The sequence below is a fragment of the Anabrus simplex genome, chromosome 7, assembly GCF_040414725.1.
Source record: "Anabrus simplex isolate iqAnaSimp1 chromosome 7, ASM4041472v1, whole genome shotgun sequence".
NCBI classification, from domain to species: domain Eukaryota; kingdom Metazoa; phylum Arthropoda; class Insecta; order Orthoptera; family Tettigoniidae; genus Anabrus; species Anabrus simplex.
Genome location: NC_090271.1, coordinates 237963890 through 237986629, shown reverse-complemented (window position 1 = coordinate 237986629; position 22740 = coordinate 237963890). Strand labels below are relative to the sequence as shown.

Here is a 22740-nt window from a genome sequence, read left to right as displayed (position 1 = left end):
TTCATACACTATCAGACCGGTCTTTAGTACGAACCCACGATCGGCAGAGGGTTTTTCACTGTTTTCTGCTTCCATACGAGAAGCAACAGCTAGGGCTGCTTCATGCCTAGTCCTAGCCTATTCCTCACCCATCGCCGTGGAGTACATTTTAGTACGACGTTAAAATGAAAAAAAAAAAGTTTGATCACATTCGGAATGAAAATATTTTTTTTTTTTTGCTAGTTGCTTTACGTCGCACCGACACAGATAGGTCTTATGGATAGGAAAGGGCTAGGACTTGGAAGGAAGCGGCCGTGGCATTAATTAAGGTACAGCCCCAGCACTTGCCTGGTGTGAAAATGGGAAACCACGGCAAACCATCTTCAGGGCTGCCGACCGGGAATGACAAAGAGATTCAACCAATCTACTATTTCAGTTGCTTTTCAAAATCTACGAATTTCATCGGATTAGACTGCCTCTTCTTCATTCGATACTCGATCAGACTTAGGATCTCTATTGCTTTGCATGTTTCCTCTTTTCTTCCCATCTACCAATTTATCTTCCATTTCTCTTCAGGTATTTCGTTTAGATTTTACAAAATTGATACAGTAATGTGTCCGTAACACCTGCGTTCTTGAATGTAGAAATTCCAACATTGTTCTTAAAGTCAGATGCCACTTTTCTTATCTCGTACAACACACGCGAGCATACACACACACACACACACACACACACACACACACACACGCGCGCGCGCGCGCACACACACTATATGGAATACGATTGCTGCTCCAGCTTCCCCAATGATTTCATTTGGAGCTAATGTTTTCAATTCTGTGTCCCTTTACAACAATAATGGAATCTTAAAAATCTTGTTCAACAAGTTATACATTGATTTTCAGTTGATCTTGTTTTAGTTCCTATTTTCTTTTTGTCTGCAGCCCAATTCATCTCACTTCTTTACTCTTACATCCTCTAGAAATATTACTTGTGAAATATGTTCTTAGAACTTTCCCACATCAATGCCCTTCTCGTCAACGTCTCACCATTTCATCTCCTTGCTTTATTTAGTTTTTTCAACTTTGCTCAGCAAGTTGTAATGGGGAAACTACCAATCCAATATCTGGCTTCTAAACCTCTGCCCGACCGTAATGAAGTCTGTTGGATATCTTCCGTGTTTGGAGGTCTTGTCCGTGTATGAAGCCGTCCACAATAGCCTTTGAACCGAGAGTTAACAAGCACTAATTTATCATCAGGGCGGAATTCTTCCTATGTTTTTGGCTTTTTCTCTTATTCCTTTGTCACAGTCCGTATTCTGCCAGCCTCCTTAGCCTGTCGTTGCACAGTGCTTCGTTACCTTTCACTGTAGACCTCAGTATGTAGCCTGTTAGTAGTCTTTCTTTTACCAGGATAGCGGGTTTGATCCACTTCAGCCTTCAGCACGTTGATGACTTCCTAAAGAAGAGAGTTCGCACACACTGGCGCCTCTTTAAACCTATAACAAATGAAAATATCTTAAATGTTAAACATTATTATTTTACATTTACATGCTGTATTAGATTTTCACCGGGCGAGTTGGCCGTGCGCGTAGAGGCGCTCGGCTGTGAGCTTGCATCCGGGAGATAGTAGGTTCGAATCCCACTATCTGCAGCCCTGAAAATGGTTTTCCGTGGTTTCCCATTTTCACACCAGGCAAATGCTGGGGCTGTACCTTAATTAAGGCTACGGCCGCTTCCTTCCAACTCCTAGGCCTTTCCTATCCCATCGTCGCCATAAGACCTGTCTGTGTCGGTGCGACGTAAAGCCCCTAGCAAAAAAATAGATTTTCTCTCTCTTTGGAAAAATTTCAGATTTCTTCATCACCTGCTGATGTGATAGGCGTGTAAATGTGAGATTTTCTAGTGTCTGCCTTCAAAACAACAACTGTTCATTGTGCTGGCCAGAGTAACTTACCCGTGTGATAATTGTATTAATTACGAAACCAAATGGTTCATTTCTCATTCTTGAATTTGAGTAAAATCACTTATTCATAGATCAGTATTACAGTAGACTATTATTTCTTTGAGGGAGAGTATCCAGCTCAAGTTCACTCATCTTACTACACAAAGATAATTATAACTTTGTCTGTAACATTCTTACCTCGTACTTCGTATTAGGTATACAGAAGTCTGAAGTGGAGTCAACTCGTTCCTTTGTCTCTTTTTTATTTTCTGTTTGTTTGTCTGTTCGGTCATTTGTTCGCGTTTGTTTGTTTGTTTGCAGTTTGTTTCTCTGTTTTACTCATATGATTTTCTGATTGTCTGTTTGTTTGTTTTTTGCTCATGTATTTTCTATTTGTTTGTTAATTTGCCATGTGTTTTTTGATTGTCTATATGTTCATGTGGTTTTTTAAATTGTCTATTTGTTTGTTTACTCGTGTGTTTTCTCGATTTTCTGTTTTCTTGTTTGCCCATGTATTTTTCTGTTACTTTCTTTCTTTCTTTCTTTCTTTCTTTCTTTCTTTGCTCATGCGTTTTTCCGCTTGCCTCTTTGTTTACTTGGTTTCTCCTGTGTTTTTCTCTTAGCTTGTTTGTCATGTGCTTGTTTGTTCGTTTGTTTGTTTATCTATCTGTTTCTCTGATTGTCTGTTTGTTTGTTTGTTTGTTCAAGTGTTTTTCCAACTGTCTGTTTGTTTGTTTATTTGTTTGTCTGCTTCTTCACGTGTTTTTCTGATTGTCTGTTCGTTTGTTCGTGTGTTTTTCTGATTGTCTGCTTGTTCTTTTGTTCATGTGTTTATATGATTGTTTGTTTGCTCATGTGTTCATGTGATTGTCCCTTTATTTATTCGTGTGTTTTCTTGATTTTCTGTTTGTTTGTTTGTTTGTTTGTTTGTTTGTTTGTTTGTTTGTTTGTTTGAGCATGTGTTTTATGTTTGTTTGTTTGTTTGTTTGTTTGCTTGCTCATGTGCTTTTAAGGTTGTCTGTTTGTTTGTTTGTTTACTCGTGAGTTTTCTCGATTGTCTGTTCGTTTGTTTATATATTTGTTCGCTCATCTGTTTTTTAATTGTCTACTTCTTTGCCTTTTGTTTGTTTGCTCATGTGTTTTCCTGATTGTCCGTTTGTTGGTTTGTTTGCTCATTTGTTTCTCTAGTTGTCTGTTTGCTTCTTTGCGGTTTGTTTGCTTGTTACGACAACAAGCAAGAACGGTACTGACACAGTGATGCAGCAATATCAAGACGACCAAAAGACAAAATGTCAAATTTGTCCGTCACTATAAGCTGGACATAACAGAAGTTGTACAAAGAAAATTCCTGATTCTTTATTATTATTGTTATTATTATTATTATTATTATTATTATTATTATTATTATTATTATTATTATTATTATTATTATTATTATTGGAGATTATTGTGATTATTACATTTCCCCAAATGTCCAATTATCTCAATAAATATCAGTTGTATACAATACCTGTATCTAACAAAAGTCGTAGGAAGTATGTTCTCTGGTATTTTGTGTCACGTACCGTATGAGCTACAATAACGGAGACGTTAAGGATCTAAGTCTACCAACGGCAAGCATGACTGACATGTAGCTGCGGTTAGTTCGTCGTATAAGGGTTAGTTTCTTCATCTAGTGGCATGAAAACCTCAGCTAACAACAAGACAGTCACTGCAGTGTTGTTGTTAAGTTTAAGGGGCTTTGGGCATTGTTCTGCATTAGTAGAGAATCCCCGACATTTCGTGCTATCGTTGCTGCTATTCTTCTTTTTATTCCCATTTCGATGGTCTCCTTGATCTTCCCGATCATGATCAATATGCTCCGATGACTACACGTTTTTAGATCTCGTGAAAACAAACACAACCATAACAACCATTGTCGTCGTTACTGTGATGATAGGACCACGTCAGTATGTTCGGCTTTTTTTAATATGTCCCCAATATCCCTCTATGTCTGTCTGTCTGTCTGTCTGTCTGTCTGTCTGTCTGTCTGTCTGTCTGTCTGTCTGTCTGTCTGTCTGTCTGTCTGTCTGTCTGTCTGTCTGTCTGTCTGTCTGTCTGTCTGTCTGTCTGTCTGTCTTCCGAAACGATATCACCTTTAAACCCGTTCAAGAAAGAACAAGCACAGCGTACAAAATTTTAGGCGTGTACTCCAGGCAGAACGGAAAACAAACATACACAACTTCTTGCGCATAAAGCAATGAAGACTGCCTATTGCGTGACAATGATCTCAAACGTATTAATTCCCTGTGGGTGACAAACCTGAAAGTCAAACTTCCCCTCCACAAGCTAATTCTCTAATCATGGTCTAAAGGATGATGTGTACTTAGGCGCAAGTGTGCTAACTTACCATTACAGTCTCTAGCATGCAATGACGGTATGAACGCACGAGATTTCAGTGGTTAGAGAAGTATATACATTACCAATAATACATTATAAATCTTTGATTTTACTGCCATCGATGGACCCCATGAGTAGACTAATGGCCCACATGCAACCTAGGGACCGCTAGTTGTACAGGACAGGTTACAGTGTTGACTATTTAGAAATAGAAGTTGGTCCTCCTTCTGATAGGCTAACTACTGTAGACTCCCAGCGTAAGATCACACATTTCTTCTTCATGTTAATATCTTCAATTATTAATTTCATCGTCACACACCAAATGCCAACTGTCCGCAAACGTAGTTGAATAACAAACCTATACGAATACAGTTTGTAATCTGGAATGCATACATGCGGGCGTCGCATAATTAGAACACATGTACTGACCGCGGCGTTATGAATATTTGAGGATGCTGGTTGCAGTACGCGTAGCTATGTGCTGCAACACTGCTGACCAGTACTCATATACAGCACATATCGACGGCTTTATGGAAGGCTCGATTTAAACTCAGGCTCCAATGAAAAATTTTATTGCTGAAAAAGTGGCTGCGCGGTTTAAGTCACGTAACTATCAGCTTATCCACCTCTGTGGTGTAGTGGTTAGTGTGATTAGCTGCCACAACCGGAGGCCTGGGTTCGATTCCCGGCTCTGCCACGAAATTTGAAAAGTGGTATGAGGGCTGAAACGGGGTCCACTCAGCCTCGGGAGGTTAACTGAGTAGAGGTGGGTTCGATTCCCACCTCAGCCAATCTGGAAGTGGTTTTCCGTAGTTTCCCACTTCTCCTCCAGGCAAATGCCGAGGTGGTACCCAACTTAAGGCCATGGCCGCTTCCTTCCCTCTTCCTTGTTTATTCCTTCCAATCTTCCCATCCCCTACCAAGGCCCCTGTTCAGCATAACAGGTGAGGCCACCTGGGAGAGGTACTGGTCATCCTCCCCAGTTGTATCCCCCAAACCAATGTCTCACGCTTCAGGACACTACCCTTGAGGCGGTAGAGGTGGGATCCCTCTCTGAATCCGAGCCAACACTGGAGGGTAAGGAGATTACGACGAACTATCAGCTTGCATTCGGGAGATAGTAGGTTCAAGCCCCACTGTCGGCAGCCCTGAAGAGGGTTTTCCGTGATTTTCTAATTTCACACGAGTCACATGCTGGAGCAGTGCGTTAATGAAGACCATGGTCGCCTCCATCCCTCCATAGAATTAATTCTAATGTTGAACACAGTATACACATGCAGCCCGGGAGCTAAAAAATTTTACCAATTAAGATTGAAATACAGACCTAACTGAGGATAGAACACGGAACCGCTTGGAACAAAAGTGAGCATGCCGTCCAGTTAGCCAAGGAGCAGGACACCCATCCAGTACGGGTTGCTAGGTAACATTGTCTGGTCAGCCATCCATACGATACATCACTGCCTGCACGGTTGCTATGTAACATTGTCTGACCATACATCCATACGTTACATCACTGCCTGCACGGTTGCTAGGTAACGTTGTCTGACCATCCATCCATACGTTACATCACAGCCTGCACTCTTGCTAGGAAACTTTGTCTGACCATCGATCCCTACCATACATCACTGCCTGCTCGTTGCTAGGTAACATTGTCTGGTCAGCCATCCATACGTTATATCACTGTCTGCACGATTGCTAGGCAACATTGTCTGGTCAGCCATCCATACGTTACATCACTGCCTGCACGGTTGTTAGGTAACATTGTCTGGTCAGCTATCCATACGTTACATCACTGCCTGCACGGTTGCTAGGTAACATTGTCTGACCATACATCCATATGTTACATCACTGCCTGCACAGTTGCTATGTAACATTGTCTGACCATATATCCATACGTTACATCACTGCCTGCACGGTTGCTAGGTAACATTGTTTGACCGTACATCCTTACGTTATATCACAGCCTGCACGATTGCTAGGTAACGTTGTCTGACCATACATCCATACGTTATATCACAGCCTGCATGATTGCTAGGTAACATTGTCTGACCATACATCCGTACGTTATATCACAGCCTGCACGATTGGTACGTAACAGTGTCCGGCCATACATTATGTACTTTACATCGCAGCCTTCAAGGCAAGGATTGTTACTCTTCCTTCACACATTTTGTTGCGCCACGTTACAGAAATTTCGGATAACCCTAGCCATAAAACATATTCATGTCAATGGGATAGACGGCAAGAAAAGTGGGGTTACAAAATGTTCGATCAATGGAGGTTCGAGATATCGAGGTTATTCTGTATAAAATTTGAACTATTACTTTACTTCTACACGGAACGTATTCTGCGTCAAAGGTTGCGGCCGAGTTTGTGCCATTCACTCTCTTCTGTACAACGGTTATTTAAAATGTGAATCGGGAATTTCCTGGAGTTCTCTTCTAGGCACACAGGGATGACAGTAATGTATCGACACAGTGCCACACGGAGTTTCTTAAAAAGAGCAAGCGAGCGTTGCCATTTTAAGCTCGGGTCACGTACAAGTGGAACATGCGTGTTAGACAATAGCATGCGCCACCTAGTTCCTTCACAATCACCGTTGTTAATCAGGGCCATTAGCGAATAGCGTGTCTCGACACTGGTAACAAAACATCCATACGATACGTCACTACTACTATTCTATTTTGAGCTGAAACATTCCTAAGTCTAAAAGTTGTAGCCTACTGTACATTTCCTCATCTCAAATATACTTATGCTAATTGGAGATTCGGTTACCAGCTTCAAGAATAACAATTGCAATGTGTGTCCCGATGTAACCATACGAAGTTGCTTTTTTAATCGAACTCTACTAATTTCTGTCACATATGTAGTGTATTTGGTAGTAGGCAGTGACATTCAGTCAGACATGTAGAGTGTTTAAATGTACCCGTTTTCGAAAATGGCGTCGCGTCTTCACGACCCCTAGGTTACGTATGTCCCATATGTCGTTTTGAGAGTGAACATAGTGCATGAGCCTCTTCAAACTTCAGAACATCAATAATCTGCGCCACATGTCTGACTGTGGAAATAACTACATCTTTGAATGTACGTGCCTACAGCTAATTCTCTATACGACAGAAATGGTTCCATTTAAAAATAACAACTTAGTATCATTTCCTCGGACTCCTCATTTCGGAAACCACCTGCCACTGTAATCAAACAGTATTTAGTCGATCATCATGTATAATAGATACAGTATATCTATGATTTGACTACTGCTAGAAAGTTTTTATTCCGTAGTTCACTTGAGCCTGCTAGTGAGTGACTCCCTCTCTTACGCCAGGAGATATATTGCGGTGATTTGAGGTGCGGACAAGGTGAGAATGCAGCGGAAGTGAGCTATACTAGCAACTGCCCCGGAATTCGCCTAGTAAGAAGAATAGAAAACCACGGAAAACCATTCTCAGAATAGTGACAGTAGAACCAGCCTACCACCTCCCAAATGCAGAGCTGTACAGCCACTGTAAGGCCGTGGTGACTGTTAACCGAAGCCAGTCTACAATAGCACTGTCTGACCCAGTGAGTAAAGCAATGGCAAACTGCATGAGTTCTCATATTGCCTAGTACGCCTTATGTTGGTGCTGTCATTGATTTTTGTGATTTTTCTATAACTGTATAGCTTTTGGGGTGCTATTTGAGGATCCAACCAGCTTCTGGGCTCATGACCTTGCAGACTACTTAACTCTCTGGCTCAGGGGTTGGGTGTTTGTGCCTTCTTCAGCATTAGTATTCATCTTAGGTAGAACCGGATCTTCATAGACATGCAGGACACTTCAGCACCTTCGTAATTCACACACAGTCACAGCCAAGTCTTCAGACGAAGCAAAGAGACGGAACTCGCCGTCAGTTCCCGCGCTCTAATGATCTCATAGCAAGAGGTCGAAGGCTTAGGCAAATAATTGAGTTCAGGATGAACTCTGAGACACGTGGCAGTCAATGGTAAGGAACACAAATAAACGACAGTATTCTTCTTTCTGCGTTCCTGCCGTTTTCAAAATTATGTAGGGTTGGAACCAATGTGTATAAGTGCAGTTTTACGGACGAATGCCCTTCCTCACACCAACACTATGCATAGGAATGTATTCGCTAATGCGTGTTTCTGAGATGGTTGGTTGTGTGTCAGTTGTATGTCAATGACGACGTGTATTAACGTCTAGTTCCCGAGCTAGAGGAAGAGGCTAAAATCCTCGACCCAACCGAGAATTGAAACCGAAGGCTTATGAACTAAAGAACACTACCTATCGTAATCTATGGAAAGCAATTTTAGCGTTGTCGTTCTTTGTTGTTGGATAATCCTGGAGAAGGTCAACAATGACAGCACTAAAACACAGTAAATAGTTTCCTCCCTTGTTCTTATCACAACCACTGTCACGTTCCGACAACTCTTTCTTCCTAGTCCCTGCTAGAAGTTTCTAACTGCTGCCATGGGTGACCGCAAGGGGGGAGGGCAGGGGATGCGCATGCCCCCCCCCCCCTCCACTGGAATTCTAAAAAGGTTGATGTTCAATTGGTTTACTATCATACAAGATTATTTCATAAACTGAACTTACTGACAGTCATCTAGGATCTGTTATAAGCGAAAATTTCTGTAAACAATTTAATGTTCCTGACGTTATATTGGTTTTTATATTCAAGAAAACTGTTAATGTGTGTCCCTTCCCGCCTGGAAAATATCCTGCGGGCGTCCATGACTGCTGCTCTTTTGATAGCGAGAGAGACCTACGTATGGAGCTCACACAGGACTTCACTTATCCACACGTCTTTTCCTTTATTTTCCTTCAGGTTTTTGTAGGCGGATAAGATATTGCCTTGCGAGTGAGTTGCCGAGTTGTCGACCAGAATCTTGACGAAACTTTCAGCTTAGGACCATTATTGTTCTAGGACATTATGTTGGGTATTAAGTTTCGTAGCTCCTGATGCAGCGATAGAAAGATGGAGGGTGGGGCTATAATGTATTCAACCAAATATCGAATAATTAACAACTGTTAGGTTTTCCAATCTGCCGGAACTCATTATTGAATAAATGCATTTATAAACTACCTAGGAAAAGAAAACATATGATAACAGAATTATACCGGGACAAGAAACAAATTCATTCTTCTTGTTCTTTTCATTCTTCTACCGCTTTTCTTAGAGCTGTGGGGTCACGGTTGCGAAATGGATCGTACATGTGGATTTGGCCCTGTTTAACGGCCGAATGCCCTTCCCAACACTAGCCCTATGAATATTGCGTGTTTCCGTAGTGCTTGGTAGTGTAGTGTGTTGTCTGAATGTGAAGAGGAGAGTGTTTGAACAAACACGAACACCAGGCCCCGAGCCATAAGAACTGAAATGGAATGGTGTATGGCTTTTAGTGCAGGCAGTGTCCGATGACATCTTCGGCTCGCCAGGTTCAGGTCTTTTTATTTGACTCCCGTAGGCGACCTGCGCGTCGTGATGAGGATAAAAATTATGATGAAGATGACATATGCACCTAGCCCCGGTGCCAGTGAAATTAACCAATGATAGTTAAAATTCCCCAGCCCCTGTGACCAAAGGCCTGTACGCTACCCATTCAGCCATGGAACCGGACACAGAAGAATCAATCAGGAGCTATTAAAATCCCCGACCTGGCCGGAAATCGAACCCGAGTCCCTCTGAACCGAAGGCCTCAACGGTGACCATTCAGCCAAGGAGTCGGACAAAAGAAACAACTTAATTATAATACGTAAAATAGGTACATTTACAGAATCTAGGTATAGTATCTATAAATGAGGTAAAAATAGGTATCAAATGTATTTTAATTAAGTTATTTCTTTTTTAGCTACAATTCTGTTAGTACACATTTTCCTTTCATAGGTACCGTAGTTTATAAATTAAGTTATTCGAGAATTAGTTTCAGCAGATTGAAGAACCAAACATCAATAAATTGACTGAGTTGAACCTGAAATGAAATTACTTCAGATATCACAACTATCCAATATACAGTTCATAATACCGATATATTTTGTTTCGGAACTCGAAAGTAACATGTGCACACAAGAAACGCATACAGTATATCATCGTTACCGGGATAAAACCTATGTGATAATATTTTTGGAGATATACTGACCCGCAGCACACAGATGAAGAGCGAGAATGCCTTGACATTATTCACACAATATTTGCACTTTAGATGATAGAACCTTACCGGCCAAAGTTCTAAGCTAAAATATTTCACATAGGAGGTTTTGTCCCGGCAGCGACGATATTCGTGTTGGTTTGTGCCACTCGGAAATAGTTTGTCTCGTATTCTCGAGAACGCATAATGCGGTAACAGGAATAAAGTAAATAAGAACCACGCAATTTGTAGGTGCGCCTTCTGCAGTTGTTTTGCTCTTATTCGAGGGCTGCGGGCGGTCGTAATATTTTGAAACATGCTGCTTTGGAGCCGTCACTATCGTATGCGGTGAATTTCCTCAAGATTTTCGTTAAAAACTCCGCGATGTTTGCGAGCCAACATTGCGAATCCAATTTTCGGAAAAGCCATCTTTCTGACAAGATTCCCAAAGTCAAGTTCATGGAATACATATTTCCTTGAAGATTTTTTCCACGAACTCATTAAATCCGAATTTCTTATCTTCTTCTTATCTTAATCTGGTTACCCTGCAGGTTTGGTTTTTCCCACGGACTCTGCGAGGGATTCCACCTCTACCGCCTCAAGGGCAGTGTCCTGGAGCTTCAGACTTTGGGTCGGGGGATACAACTAGGAAGAATGACCAGTACCTCGCCCAGGCGGCCTCACCTGCTATGCTGAACAGGGGCCTTGTGGAGGGATGGGAGATTGGATGGGACAGGCAAGGAAGAGGGACGGAAGCGGCCGTGGCCTTAAGTTAGGTACCATCCCGGCATTTGCCGGGAGGAGAAGTAGGAAACCATGGAAAACCACTTCCAGGATGGCTGAGGTGGGAATCGAACTCACCTCTACTCAGTTGACCTCCCGAGGCTGAGTGGACCCCGTTCCAGCCCTCATACCACTTTTCAAATTTCGTGGCAGAGCCGGGAATCGAACCCGGACCTCCGGGGGTGGCAGCTAATCACGCTAACCACTACACCACAGAGGCGGACAAATCCGAATTTACTTGAAATTAATTCATTCCTTTTGAGTTACAAAAATTGCTTCAATAACAAAAGCCGGTAAAAAATTGTAACGCGAAGTTGTGACCTACTTGTCGGAGGAAATCCAGCCAGCGTATTTCTTCCTTGTAAGCTGTGCGGGCAGTCCATAAAATTACTTTTTATATTCACCTGTCTTTTTTCGGCATTGCTCTGACCATTCATCTTACTTTGAACCTATTTATCTCACTTTCAGAATCTCCTTGTCCTTTCTCATTATTGTGACATATCAGATTAGAAAGTCTGGATGATGCCTCTTCACCACTACTTCAGATCTGTTTTGGAAGCCTTCACTTGTGTTGTTCGTCCTGTGCTTATTGTAGAGTATTACTTGAACAAGGAGGAGGTACTACATGATTTCTTGTCTGAGGTGCTCTGCCTGCATCATGATTCGTGTAAACGTAATCCACAATAATCTTAGGGAAATGGACAAGAACTTGAAACGACATGTGTCATGCCAACCACGTGAATGGGTTGTTGAAAATATTCGTTTGTTATTTGCATATTCTGTGAGAGATGTGGAGAAGATTCGGGAAAATATTGTTCCGGAAAAATAATACATTCCGAAAACTGGCTTTCTGGAAAATTGAATTCGGAATAATTGGGCGCAACCTTCCTTTATTAAATTGGCATATGACCTTTCATTCGCAGGTCAGTGCAGCATACAGGACACAAGTGATAAGATTATAAACCTAATAAATCTAATTCTGAAGAAGTCTATAGATCGCATGCTTAACTTCGGTAGATCTTCAACAATTGGTATTAATCTACTTCTTAAAATTCCCGAAATAATCTACAGATGTCGGGACGTTGATGGAGTTCTTGATATAAATACCATACGCACCCCGATATTTTAGGAGGTAGGAAACTGATATGTTGACCGCGGTGGACGTACATATTACCTTGAAACGGCTCAAGGAATTAATATTACGCAAAAGTACGAAATAAATAATATTTCTTCACAAGTCTCATGAACAAACTGTGAACAGCAGGTGAGAAGAACTCTCTGAACATCATTTCACAGCTTGAATACCTTCATAGAACAGTGCAGGTGGTAATTTTGAAAAGTAGAACAAACTCTTTCACGCTCATCTTTTAATGGAGCTTTCTATATGCAAAGCCTCGTTGAAAATGTCCCTCTAAAAGATTATTGCTTATAAGAACGTCCTACCAGCCTGGTGATAACATCATTCTTCCTTGTTAGTTGGCGTCAAAACTTAGAGAAAAGGGCTAAGAATATATACGTCTTTACATTGATAGTAATAATATTCAGTACTAAGCAGAACACAGCGCCTTGTATCCACTACAGTGAAGCCTCCATAATCCAGCAGGTACTTTCCTCCTGACGTACTCGGGATTTGAATTGCGACTCGTTGTAGTGCGGCCTTTAACACCATTCACTATTTTCTTCGATGTCGTTCGTTCACTTGGATTATTTCTACGACATGTGCTGTATGCTGAGGTTCTGCGTTCCTTCTGCAACTCCATATTTTCGTATGCATATGTGTGAAATATCTATGGTTTTAACAATGCCGAACTCAATTAAACGCTAGCACAAAACGTTACCGTTAAGTGAAAAGTGTGATATCCTCAAGAAACTCGCCAGAGGTTAGACACAGAGTGATTTAGTATATCTATACGGTATATCTAAAAATGTATTGAAATTATCCAGGTGGGGCGGGGGGGGAATTATTTCTAGCATCAAAACAACAAAAACTGTTCCTATAAACAAATGCCTTACAACGTGTTTTTACTCAGTTACCTCAGCCACATCACAGGAGAAGTTCAAAGTGTCCGCGATGCTCAGCTTCAACATGGAGTAGTGGAGATACCCGCGTCCTGTCCTACAGATGCACAAGTTTTATTGATGCGCTGTTCTAAGTCGTTGATGTCGTTAACCGGAGGAGCGTAAGCCACAGAGATAGACGTCCAGTGGAGTAAGGTCAGGAGACCAGGCAGGCCAATGCACTGAACCTCGATGCCCGATCCACATTTTTGGGAATATGTTGTTCAAAATTCGGAGTACATGCAAACTGAAATGAACCGGAAATTCTTCATATATGAAGCACATGGCGTTGCGAACTGTTGTTGCTCACATGTTCCAGTAGTATAGACAGCGTGTCCATCAGGAAGGTCAGATACGCTGTGCCCATTCAATCGTCGAGGTTGCATGTACGGCTGATACCATTATTTTTTATAAATCGCTTAAGAGACTGGAGGTTTATAGGAAGTTATTTACTATTGATTTTCTATAAAATCTGCAGACTATATATGAAGAGTCCCTATATTTAAAATCATTTTTTGTCCAAATTTTCATTTACCCTTTAAATCAGAAGAAAATTGCGGTTTTCTACGGGGTTTATGTTCTGGCGCGGGTGTAGAATACCCTCCCAGTTTGACAGCGAGTCTACCACTTGCCATGGCAACGTCTCAGTCTGCTTGCCAGCAATGAGGTTACGTAATGATGTGTTCGTCATCAATCGTGTAAACTCGTGGTTGTTTGTAGGGTAGTAGGGGAGAGAGACATCAAAGTATCATTCTGTGGGATACTTACGGAATGCCGTTGGAGTTTACAATAGCATTCGAATCGTGCTAAACGTAGTAGCCAATATTGTGGAGTTAGTTCGTTATTTGCAGTTAAATGCGTCTTTTGACATTTGCCGCAATTGTTACTGTATTTCCTGTGTTCTAATTTAATCTCTGGGTTGCTTCTCTTGACTTTGCCTTTCCTCTTACTTAAGTAATAACACCACCAGTCATTTTTCTATTTGAATACCTAATAAACTCTACATCTAAATACTTTCTCTGTAACCGATTTCAAAAATCCGTAACTGATATGATCAGAATTTATTTAAGGACCTCTTCTTCCAATAAATCTGTATGGTATTTACATATGTGTCTGTTCGCCTTTATCCTCAAATAATAATAATAATAATAATAATAATAATAATAATAATAATAATAATAATAATAATAATAATAATTGTCAACATTTTAATTACCTGGCTTAATTTCCCTATTTGTATGGGAATGTTAACCTCGAAACCATCGACTTTCCTTTCTTTGGGTAATATTATGCAGTATACCTTTCCTAGATTATTCCTTCGTAATCTATGATTTCGTTGACTAAGTCACATAACGCACCGTTAACTGGAACATTATTGGACTTGGTTTTAACACTTTTGAGAGTTGGTGCCTTTTTACTACGGCCGCTACAGAACGAGCTATCCTTGGTAACCATCATTAAAAGTTTTAAAACCGAGCTCGATAGTTTCAGTCGCTTAAGTGCGACCAGTATCCAATATTCGGGAGGTAGTGTGTTCGAATCCCACTGTCGGCAGTCCTGAAAATGGTTTTCTCTGGTTTCCCATATTCATACCAGGCAAATGCTGAGGCTATACGTTAATTAAAGCCACGGCCGCTTCCTTCCCACTCCTAGCCACTTCCTGTCCCATCGTCGCATAGGACCTATCTGTGTCGGTGCGACGTAAAGCAAATTGCAAAAACAAGTTTTAAACCGGGCAAGTTGGCCGTGCGGTTAGGGTCGCGCAGCTGTGATTTTACATCCGGGCGATAATGGTTTCGAACCCCACTGTCGGCAGCCCTGAATATGGTTTTCCGTAGTTTCCCCATTTTCACACCAGCCAAATGCTGGGGCTGTACCTTAGGCCTAATTAAGGTCATCACCGGGCGAGTTGGCCGTGCGCGTAGAGGCGCGCGGCTGTGAGCTTGCATCCGGGAGATAGTAGGTTCGAATCCCACTATAGGCAGCCCTGAAAATGGTTTTCCGTGGTTTCCCATTTTCACACCAGGCAAATGCTGGGGCTGTACCTTAATTAAGGCCACGGCCGCTTCCTTCCAATTCCTAGGCCTTTCCTGTCCCATCGTCGCCATAAGACCTATCTGTGTCGGTGCGACGTAAAGCCCCTAGCAAAAAAAAAATTAAGGTCATGATCGCTTCCTTCCCACTCCTAGGCCTTTCCTATCCCATCATCGCCATAAGATCTATCTGTGTCGGTGCGGCGTAAAACGAAAAAAAAACCAGAGATTATTCAAACTACTTGAGACTGAATTTTCAGTATAAAGCCGGGTTCGGTTTGCAGCGAGAACAGAAGTTCACCTCTGGCGCGTATGAGAATGCTTCTGAATGTGAGATATCCTTTCACTCCATCCACAAGAGAGATAAAGAGTCCCGATAAATGGAAAGAAATTTGTAGTATCATGATCTACGTTGTCCGCCTCTATGGTGTAGTGGTTAGTGTGATTAGCTGCCACCCCCAGAGGCCCGGGTCCGATTCCCTGCTCTGCCACGAAATTTGAAAAGTGGTACGAGGGCTGGAATAGGGTCCACTCAGCCTCTGGAGGTCAAATGAATAGAGGTGGGTTCGATTCCCACCTCAGCCATCCTGGAAGTGGTTTTTGCATGCTTTCCCACTTCTCATCCAAGCAAATGCCGGGATGGTACCTAACTTAAGGCCACGGCCGCTTCCTTCCCTCTGCCTTGTCTATCCGTTCCAATCATCCCATCCCCCCTCAAGGCCCATGTTCAGCATAGCAGGTGAGGCCACCTGGGCTAGGTACTGGTCATTATCCCTAGTTGTATCCCCCTATACAGAGTCTGAAGTTCCAGGACACTCCCCTTGAGGCGGTAGAGGTGGTATCCCTCGATGAGGCCGAGGGAAAAACCGACCCTGGAGGGTAAACAGATTAAGAAGAAGAAGATGATGATCTAAGTTCAACAATATAGCAGCTGGTCCAGCACACAGCATTCGCATGCCATGTCACAAGATAGCCTCACCTATCAAGATCTGTATCCAACAAAATGGTCGCTGATTTAGCACACAATTTTATCGCCATAAATATTCGCAAGAAACGAGTTTTGAGAAAAATTTTGTTGCGTTCGGTGACATTTCCGTGTGACCTAGATGAAACGCCAGCAAAGACACACTGTAGTAACGTGAGGAAGAATACGTGGAAAGTCGTTTAATAACAGCGCCGTTTGTACCAACCATATATTAAAGACACACGCTTGGTACGACAAAGGCTGTTTGGAATCGGTAGCGTCAGTGGACTGAGGAATAACCTCGTGGCCTAATCGTTCGTTAAAGCTGGGTGTGCTATTTAACACAGGTCATTTGACGGCAAGACAACAAAGTATGGTTTTACCAGATATGAGCTGCTCGTAACTCTAGCTAATATCACTTGTTCCCAGGGAGCTTGCCTCGTCTTCAGGGAAATTATCTCCACTTCCATCCGCCTGCCGCTCACAAATCACTTTCCAATAATCCTCACGTCTGTAGGGCGATTCCCGAGATGACGGCTGTCCAATACACATTTCACTTCCTGCAAGACTGTCAGTGTAGGGGTCCGAGATGATCCCTGTCAAGGGGTGTTAAATGTATGTGTGCCCAATCTTTGTGGCGTATCTCAAGGGGTCGGGTATGAAGTGAGATGAAGTCTCGTAGCAAGAGATGTGATTCTGAATTTAAAACACCTGGTGTATTCGTGTGTGATGTGATGTGTTTCTTACGCCCACAGATAAAACTGAAGTTTGAATTCTCTTGTCGAATAGCACCAAGGCGCCTGCTCAAGGCTTACCGTCTTCATCCGACGGACGGATCACCACCAACAGCGCCATATGCCCTCACGCCATATTAAAACTTTGGCATGAAATCTAGTGATGAGAAATGTGGCGGCCCAACGGAAGAATTCCCATTCAAATTACTGTCACGTGAATGTTCTCTGCCCGCATTCTCAAGTATCGCAGCGCACCAGTAGGCTAGTAGCAGTGTAATGACAGATGCGGGTGGAACTTGTACAGCTGTATGCGATGTTTCACAGTGCAAAAATAAAAAGAGGAATGTGCAGGAGTGCAATAAATTAAATAAAGTGATAACTAATAAATTCTTCTTATTATTCTTCTCTTTCTTCTTATTCTCCTTCTTGCGTTAGGGCCTACTAGTGACCACGTTCCATTTTCAATTCTTCATCCTTTATTGTTGTTTCTTCCTTTTCTTCCAATATTCCATGTTTGTTTCACTATGTTTCATTTTTCTTTCTTCAGACCATTGTGTCGGTTTTCTTTACCTCCCTCCCTTGGTATCCTTCCATCTTTAGAACTTTCTTCCTGATGATTTCTCTTTCCATTACTTCTTCTTCTCTGACGGTTGTTTCTTTCCAAGTCTTTTATGATCTCTTGAATCTAGGTGGTTATTGACTTTTCATGCCAAAGATACGTGAAGATCTTTCTGGTTAGTATATTGTCGTCCATTCAGTATGTATGTCTAAAAAATAACAGTCTCCTTTTCCGTACTCTTATAGATATGTTTTCTATGTTCTGATAAATTTCGTTATTACTTCTTAATTTCCAAAATTCTGTAGTTTTTAGAGGGCCTAATATTTTTCTTATAATTCTTATTTCTAGTACTTCCTATGTTTCAAGTTTATAATTGAGTGCTAATCATTCACTGGCATATAAGCATTCTGGTTTATTCTGGTTTTATTATTATTATTATTATTATTATTATTATTATTATTATTGTTGTTGTTGTTGTTGTTGTTGTTGTTTTACGTGATCAATACTTTGAAGGGAGAGACTATCACATGTACTAGAATCCTAATTAATATCAATGTTTTCTTTTAAGTTTTATTCTGCACACAGTTTAATGAAAACTTACTTTTTTCCAAATGTGCTCCTGTTGGGATGGGTTGTTCTTCCACTGAGCGTATCAGTTGTGTACCACCAACTCTCCTACCTGCCGGTCAACATTCTGATCGTGAAATATTTTTCGACCAGTAGGATTCGAACCGGCCCACAACTGTGTCATACCATATATACTTGACAAATTAAGGATCATGACCACGAGGCGGGTTGACGGGCAGTATCAAATATTTGACCTTCATTTGAATTATTTAAGGTTTGTGTTAATTTGCATATGAACGTTCTGTATTTACAGTGCTAAGATAATAGTAATTGGACCGCTCAATCAACTGCAAGTCGTAGTGCAAAATTTTGAAATACTAAATGTAAGTGTGAATTTGTACATGACGGTGTTGTAACGTTAATCTAGTACTAAGATCAACCTATAGTATTGTAAGCCGTAGTGTTAGGCACTGGAAATACTTAAATTGTGTGTGAATTTGCATTTCATGATGCTGGATTTAGAATGTTAAACTAGTAGTATTTCTTGGAATATTTTATTCCCATGGAATTTCTTGTTGTATCTTGCTGTTGTTGTTGTTGTTGTTTTAACTTCACCTTATTATCACACTATTCTAAGTGACGATTGTCACGGGATATTTCCCAGTTGCGATGTATTTGTTAATCATAATTTATTAAGTTGTGCATCCTTCAAGAAGATGAAGTGGTGACGTCGTTTGTGGTCGTAAAGCCTCGAAATTCAGTCAGTACATTTAGATGCTATTTACGTAGGACACGTCTATAGTTCGCCTACTGCCATTTCCTGTTGGATGAAGTTTGGGCAGAGGAATGTGTAGCTTCCACTGAAGGGTGAGTATGGTTGTGACAATATTGAAGATGCTGGCGTAGGGGTAGTTCTGAGTAGTGACATTGAATTGATTGAATTGAATTGAATTGAATTGAATTGAATTGAATTGAATTGAATTGAATTGAATTGAATTGAATTGAATTTATCGATCATGATTTACATGCCACTGAGGATGAAAAGCCCCTTTATGTAGCGTCTTCTTATAATACAATACAGATTTATGATCACGGTAACTACATTTTTATAATATTAAAGTATTAAACTAAATATGAAACATAAAAAAATGAAAATACAGATACCAAATCCAGTGAGGTTAAGACATACATTATATAATAAGTAAGAAAGTAAATCATTAAGCCCTTCTGTTATTTTGGACTACATGGATTTAAAGAATATAAAGCTAAGGCAGAGAAACAATTTTCTTCGAAATATACATATTTCTGATTGTTCGACACAAGAATGCCTGATCTCAGCCTCTTGCGTACTCCTCCAGAAAGATAGATGTTAAGAACTGCTTTAGTTGTGTACATTCAGAGAACGACTAGTGTGTCTGAGTGTTATGAAAGCTGCTGCTCATAAGGCCAGCCTTGCTGCAATAGCAGTTTCTGGCCCAGTGAGGAAAGCAACTGTAAACCACCTCACTCCTTACCTTGCGCAGTACACCTCATTTTGCGCGATCGTCGGTTATTGCTATTTCTCTATAATCATATAACCTTTCGTAGTGCTATTTGAGGATCCAACCATCGTCTGGAATGGAGTTCTAACAAAAACAGACATCTTGCGCCGGTGAGTGTTACAGAAACATGAGTTTTCTAGACAACAATGTCCATTATCTTATTGTAAGGAGGAAGAAACAAACCGCAGCATCTTGCAACAATACGATGCCATCGGGTGATGCGATAGCGCCGTCATGCCGTACCGTGCAGCCGTGTCGCTCTTGCTAAACGCGTGGAGCGTCTAGAAAATCCAAAATCACCACTGCCGAGGAACAATAGGCTGATCGCAAGACTCTCGAAGTTATGTCGACCACGTCTACTGTAATGAAGAGGCTGCTACCACTACAGTAGGACTTGAACTTACACGTTCTTAAGCCTCATTATCACAAACTTTTATAACTATTTGTTACCAAGACGTTTTAGTAAGAAATGTTGCGAACAGAACACCAGTGTATTTTACTTCCAATGTTAGCATTATTTCCCCCTGTCCCTTTCCTGTCCGCCATCTATCATCGCTCACCAGTGACAGCCAGCGAATGTGAGACCATCGTTTTCTACAAAGTATGTTGAAATGTTGTTCACATTCTCTGATCTTCACCGACAGGTCCTGGAAGATCTAGGGACAACCTGAAGAAGTGGGTGTATTTAGGAAAACAGGCACAACTGTTGCTCACATCCTTTTTTACTGACTCCTACTGAAAGATCTATGGGCAACCTGAAAAAGTGGGGGTATTTAGAAAAACAGACAGAACTGTTGCTCACATCCTTTGATCTTTACCGACTGCTACTGAAAGATCTAGGAACAACCTGAAGAAGTGGGGGTATTTAGAAAACAGACAGAACTGTTGCTCATATCCTTTGATCTTTACCGACTGCTACTGAAAGATCTATGGACAACCTGAAAAAGTGGGGGTATTTAGAGAAACAGACAGAACTGTTGCTCACATCCTTTGATCTTTACCGACTGCTACTGAAATATCTATGGACAACCTGAAAAAGTGGGGGTATTTAGGAAAACAGACAGAACTGTTGCTCATATCCTTTGATCTTTACAGACTGGTACTGGAAGATCTAGGAACAATCTGAAGAAGTGGGGGTATTTAGGAAAACAGACAGAACTGTTGCTCATATCCTTTGATCTTTACCGACTGCTACTGAAAGATCTATGGACAACCTGAAAAAGTGGGGGTATTTAGAAAAACAGACAGAACTGTTGCTCACATCCTTTGATCTTTACCGACTGCTACTGAAAGATCTAGGAACAACCTGAAGAAGTGGGGGTATTTAGGAAAACAGACAGAACTGTTGCTCATATCCTTTGATCTTTACCGACTTGTACGGGAAGATCTAGGGACAACCTGAAGAAGTGAAGGTATGTAGGAAAACAGACAGAACTGTTGCTGACATCCGATCTTTACCGTGGCTGCATCTTTACTCGTGATCAGGGTCATCAGTTATTTTCTTAAACTCGTTGATGAGAGCACATTCACGTCACGGACATGTGGCTGAGGATGGGCAGGCAGAAAGGTCGTGTGTTCCTAAGTCTTCCTGTGATTGTCTGGTTAATTTGAGTGTCAACGAGCCTGGCTTGAGTACTATTAATCCAATATTCTGTCACAGGGTACACCGCCCCAAAGCAGTAGTTCTCAGTATTAAAACAGACGAACCCCACGTAGTCCCACCGAGTTTCTGTAACACGTTATAAGACTCCCTAGACGCCATCCAATTATAGGTTACGAGAAAGCAGAGGAAGGAGATGGCGAATGGTTATGAGAACATTATTACGATATAATTATCATAGATAATATATGAATAGACACAAATTATTACAATGGTATAGAAAAACTTGTAGTATGATACTGACTAAATTACAAGTGTTTAATACTGAAATTGATGCGATGATTCCAGATCTGTTATCAGAAGTTTGAGTTATGGGACTATAACACGAATTCTAAATCTTACTGTTCAGTGCATATGTCACCTGTATCGTCAAGTCGGAGATATAAATTGAGTTTATATAATCGTAACAAAATATTACATTATTTCAAATACATTTATACAGAGATATACACTTACAATATGTATCAGGCAATAAAAACTCTGTTAAAGTTGGCCAAGACCTTTGCTTTTCCACTTCGTTTGGCATATGGTTGATCGCTGCAGAAACCAACAGAAATCCCCTGTTATATTCGGACCATACTGACCCTGGTATCTGTATTCCATCGTTGATTTGCCCTAATGTAACTTCTCATCATTCTCGCCAATTTCAGTGCCGAGATTTGATAGAAAAAATTAAGGGGCGAATGAAGAAAGTGCATTTTAAAGACATGCGTCGACCTACATTCTGAAACCGTATAAGCCTGTTATATACTAGCTGAGCATAATTATATTGGTGAGTATCTGCTGAAATGTTCAAACAATTGACTATTTAAATCATCAAAGAGGTAATGATTTCAGTATTATGATCTGACTTATCTGAAGGAATTAATATTTTAAAATTTTGAAAATCAAGTATGTCATTATATTAAAAATGTCACGTGTTAAAAGATAAAGAGATTTCAGATTTGTAATCAGCACCGAAATTAGGGATGGTACACTTGTTTTTGTCCAGTAGTAAAATCACTGTAGACCAGTGTTATACATTTTTATAGAATGCATGTAACAGTTCTCTATTCTCCATTTATGGTGATCGCAAACTAGGGCTACCGAGGATTCCATTCTGACAATTAATCGACTGGCTAAGCAGAGACAGTTTGCCTGGATTCACAAATATTGCACATTAGTATTCCAATTTATTCAAATACAGAGTTGGCCATGAATGTTCACAGTCGTTGTGTTTGTTGCAGGTTTTTGGATGACACGTTTGAGCTACGAGCATTTTAGTCCACCTCATGCAACCAGATGCTGTCCAAGACTGGGCTGTGAGCAGTAGCCTGCCAGATAGGTAAGTCAATCTCACATACAGGACAACACAATCCCATCAGCTTTGCCTGGGTTCTACTCCCGGCTATACCGTTCCTCTATATTTTAGAACATAAATACTC

The 22740-nt window shown here is 41.1% G+C and overlaps 1 protein-coding gene across 2 annotated transcripts in view; it reads left to right on the top strand.

Moving 5' to 3' along the window:
• Positions 1–22740, top strand: part of LOC136877515 (anoctamin-7) — an 865825-nt gene that overhangs the window by 430960 nt on the left and 412125 nt on the right. For both annotated transcript variants that reach the window (XM_067151627.2, XM_067151626.2), the window contains one exon: positions 22543–22640. In XM_067151627.2, the coding sequence (XP_067007728.2) occupies positions 22588–22640 (53 nt within the window). In that variant the 5' untranslated portion in view covers positions 22543–22587. The remainder of the gene's footprint in view (positions 1–22542; positions 22641–22740) is intronic.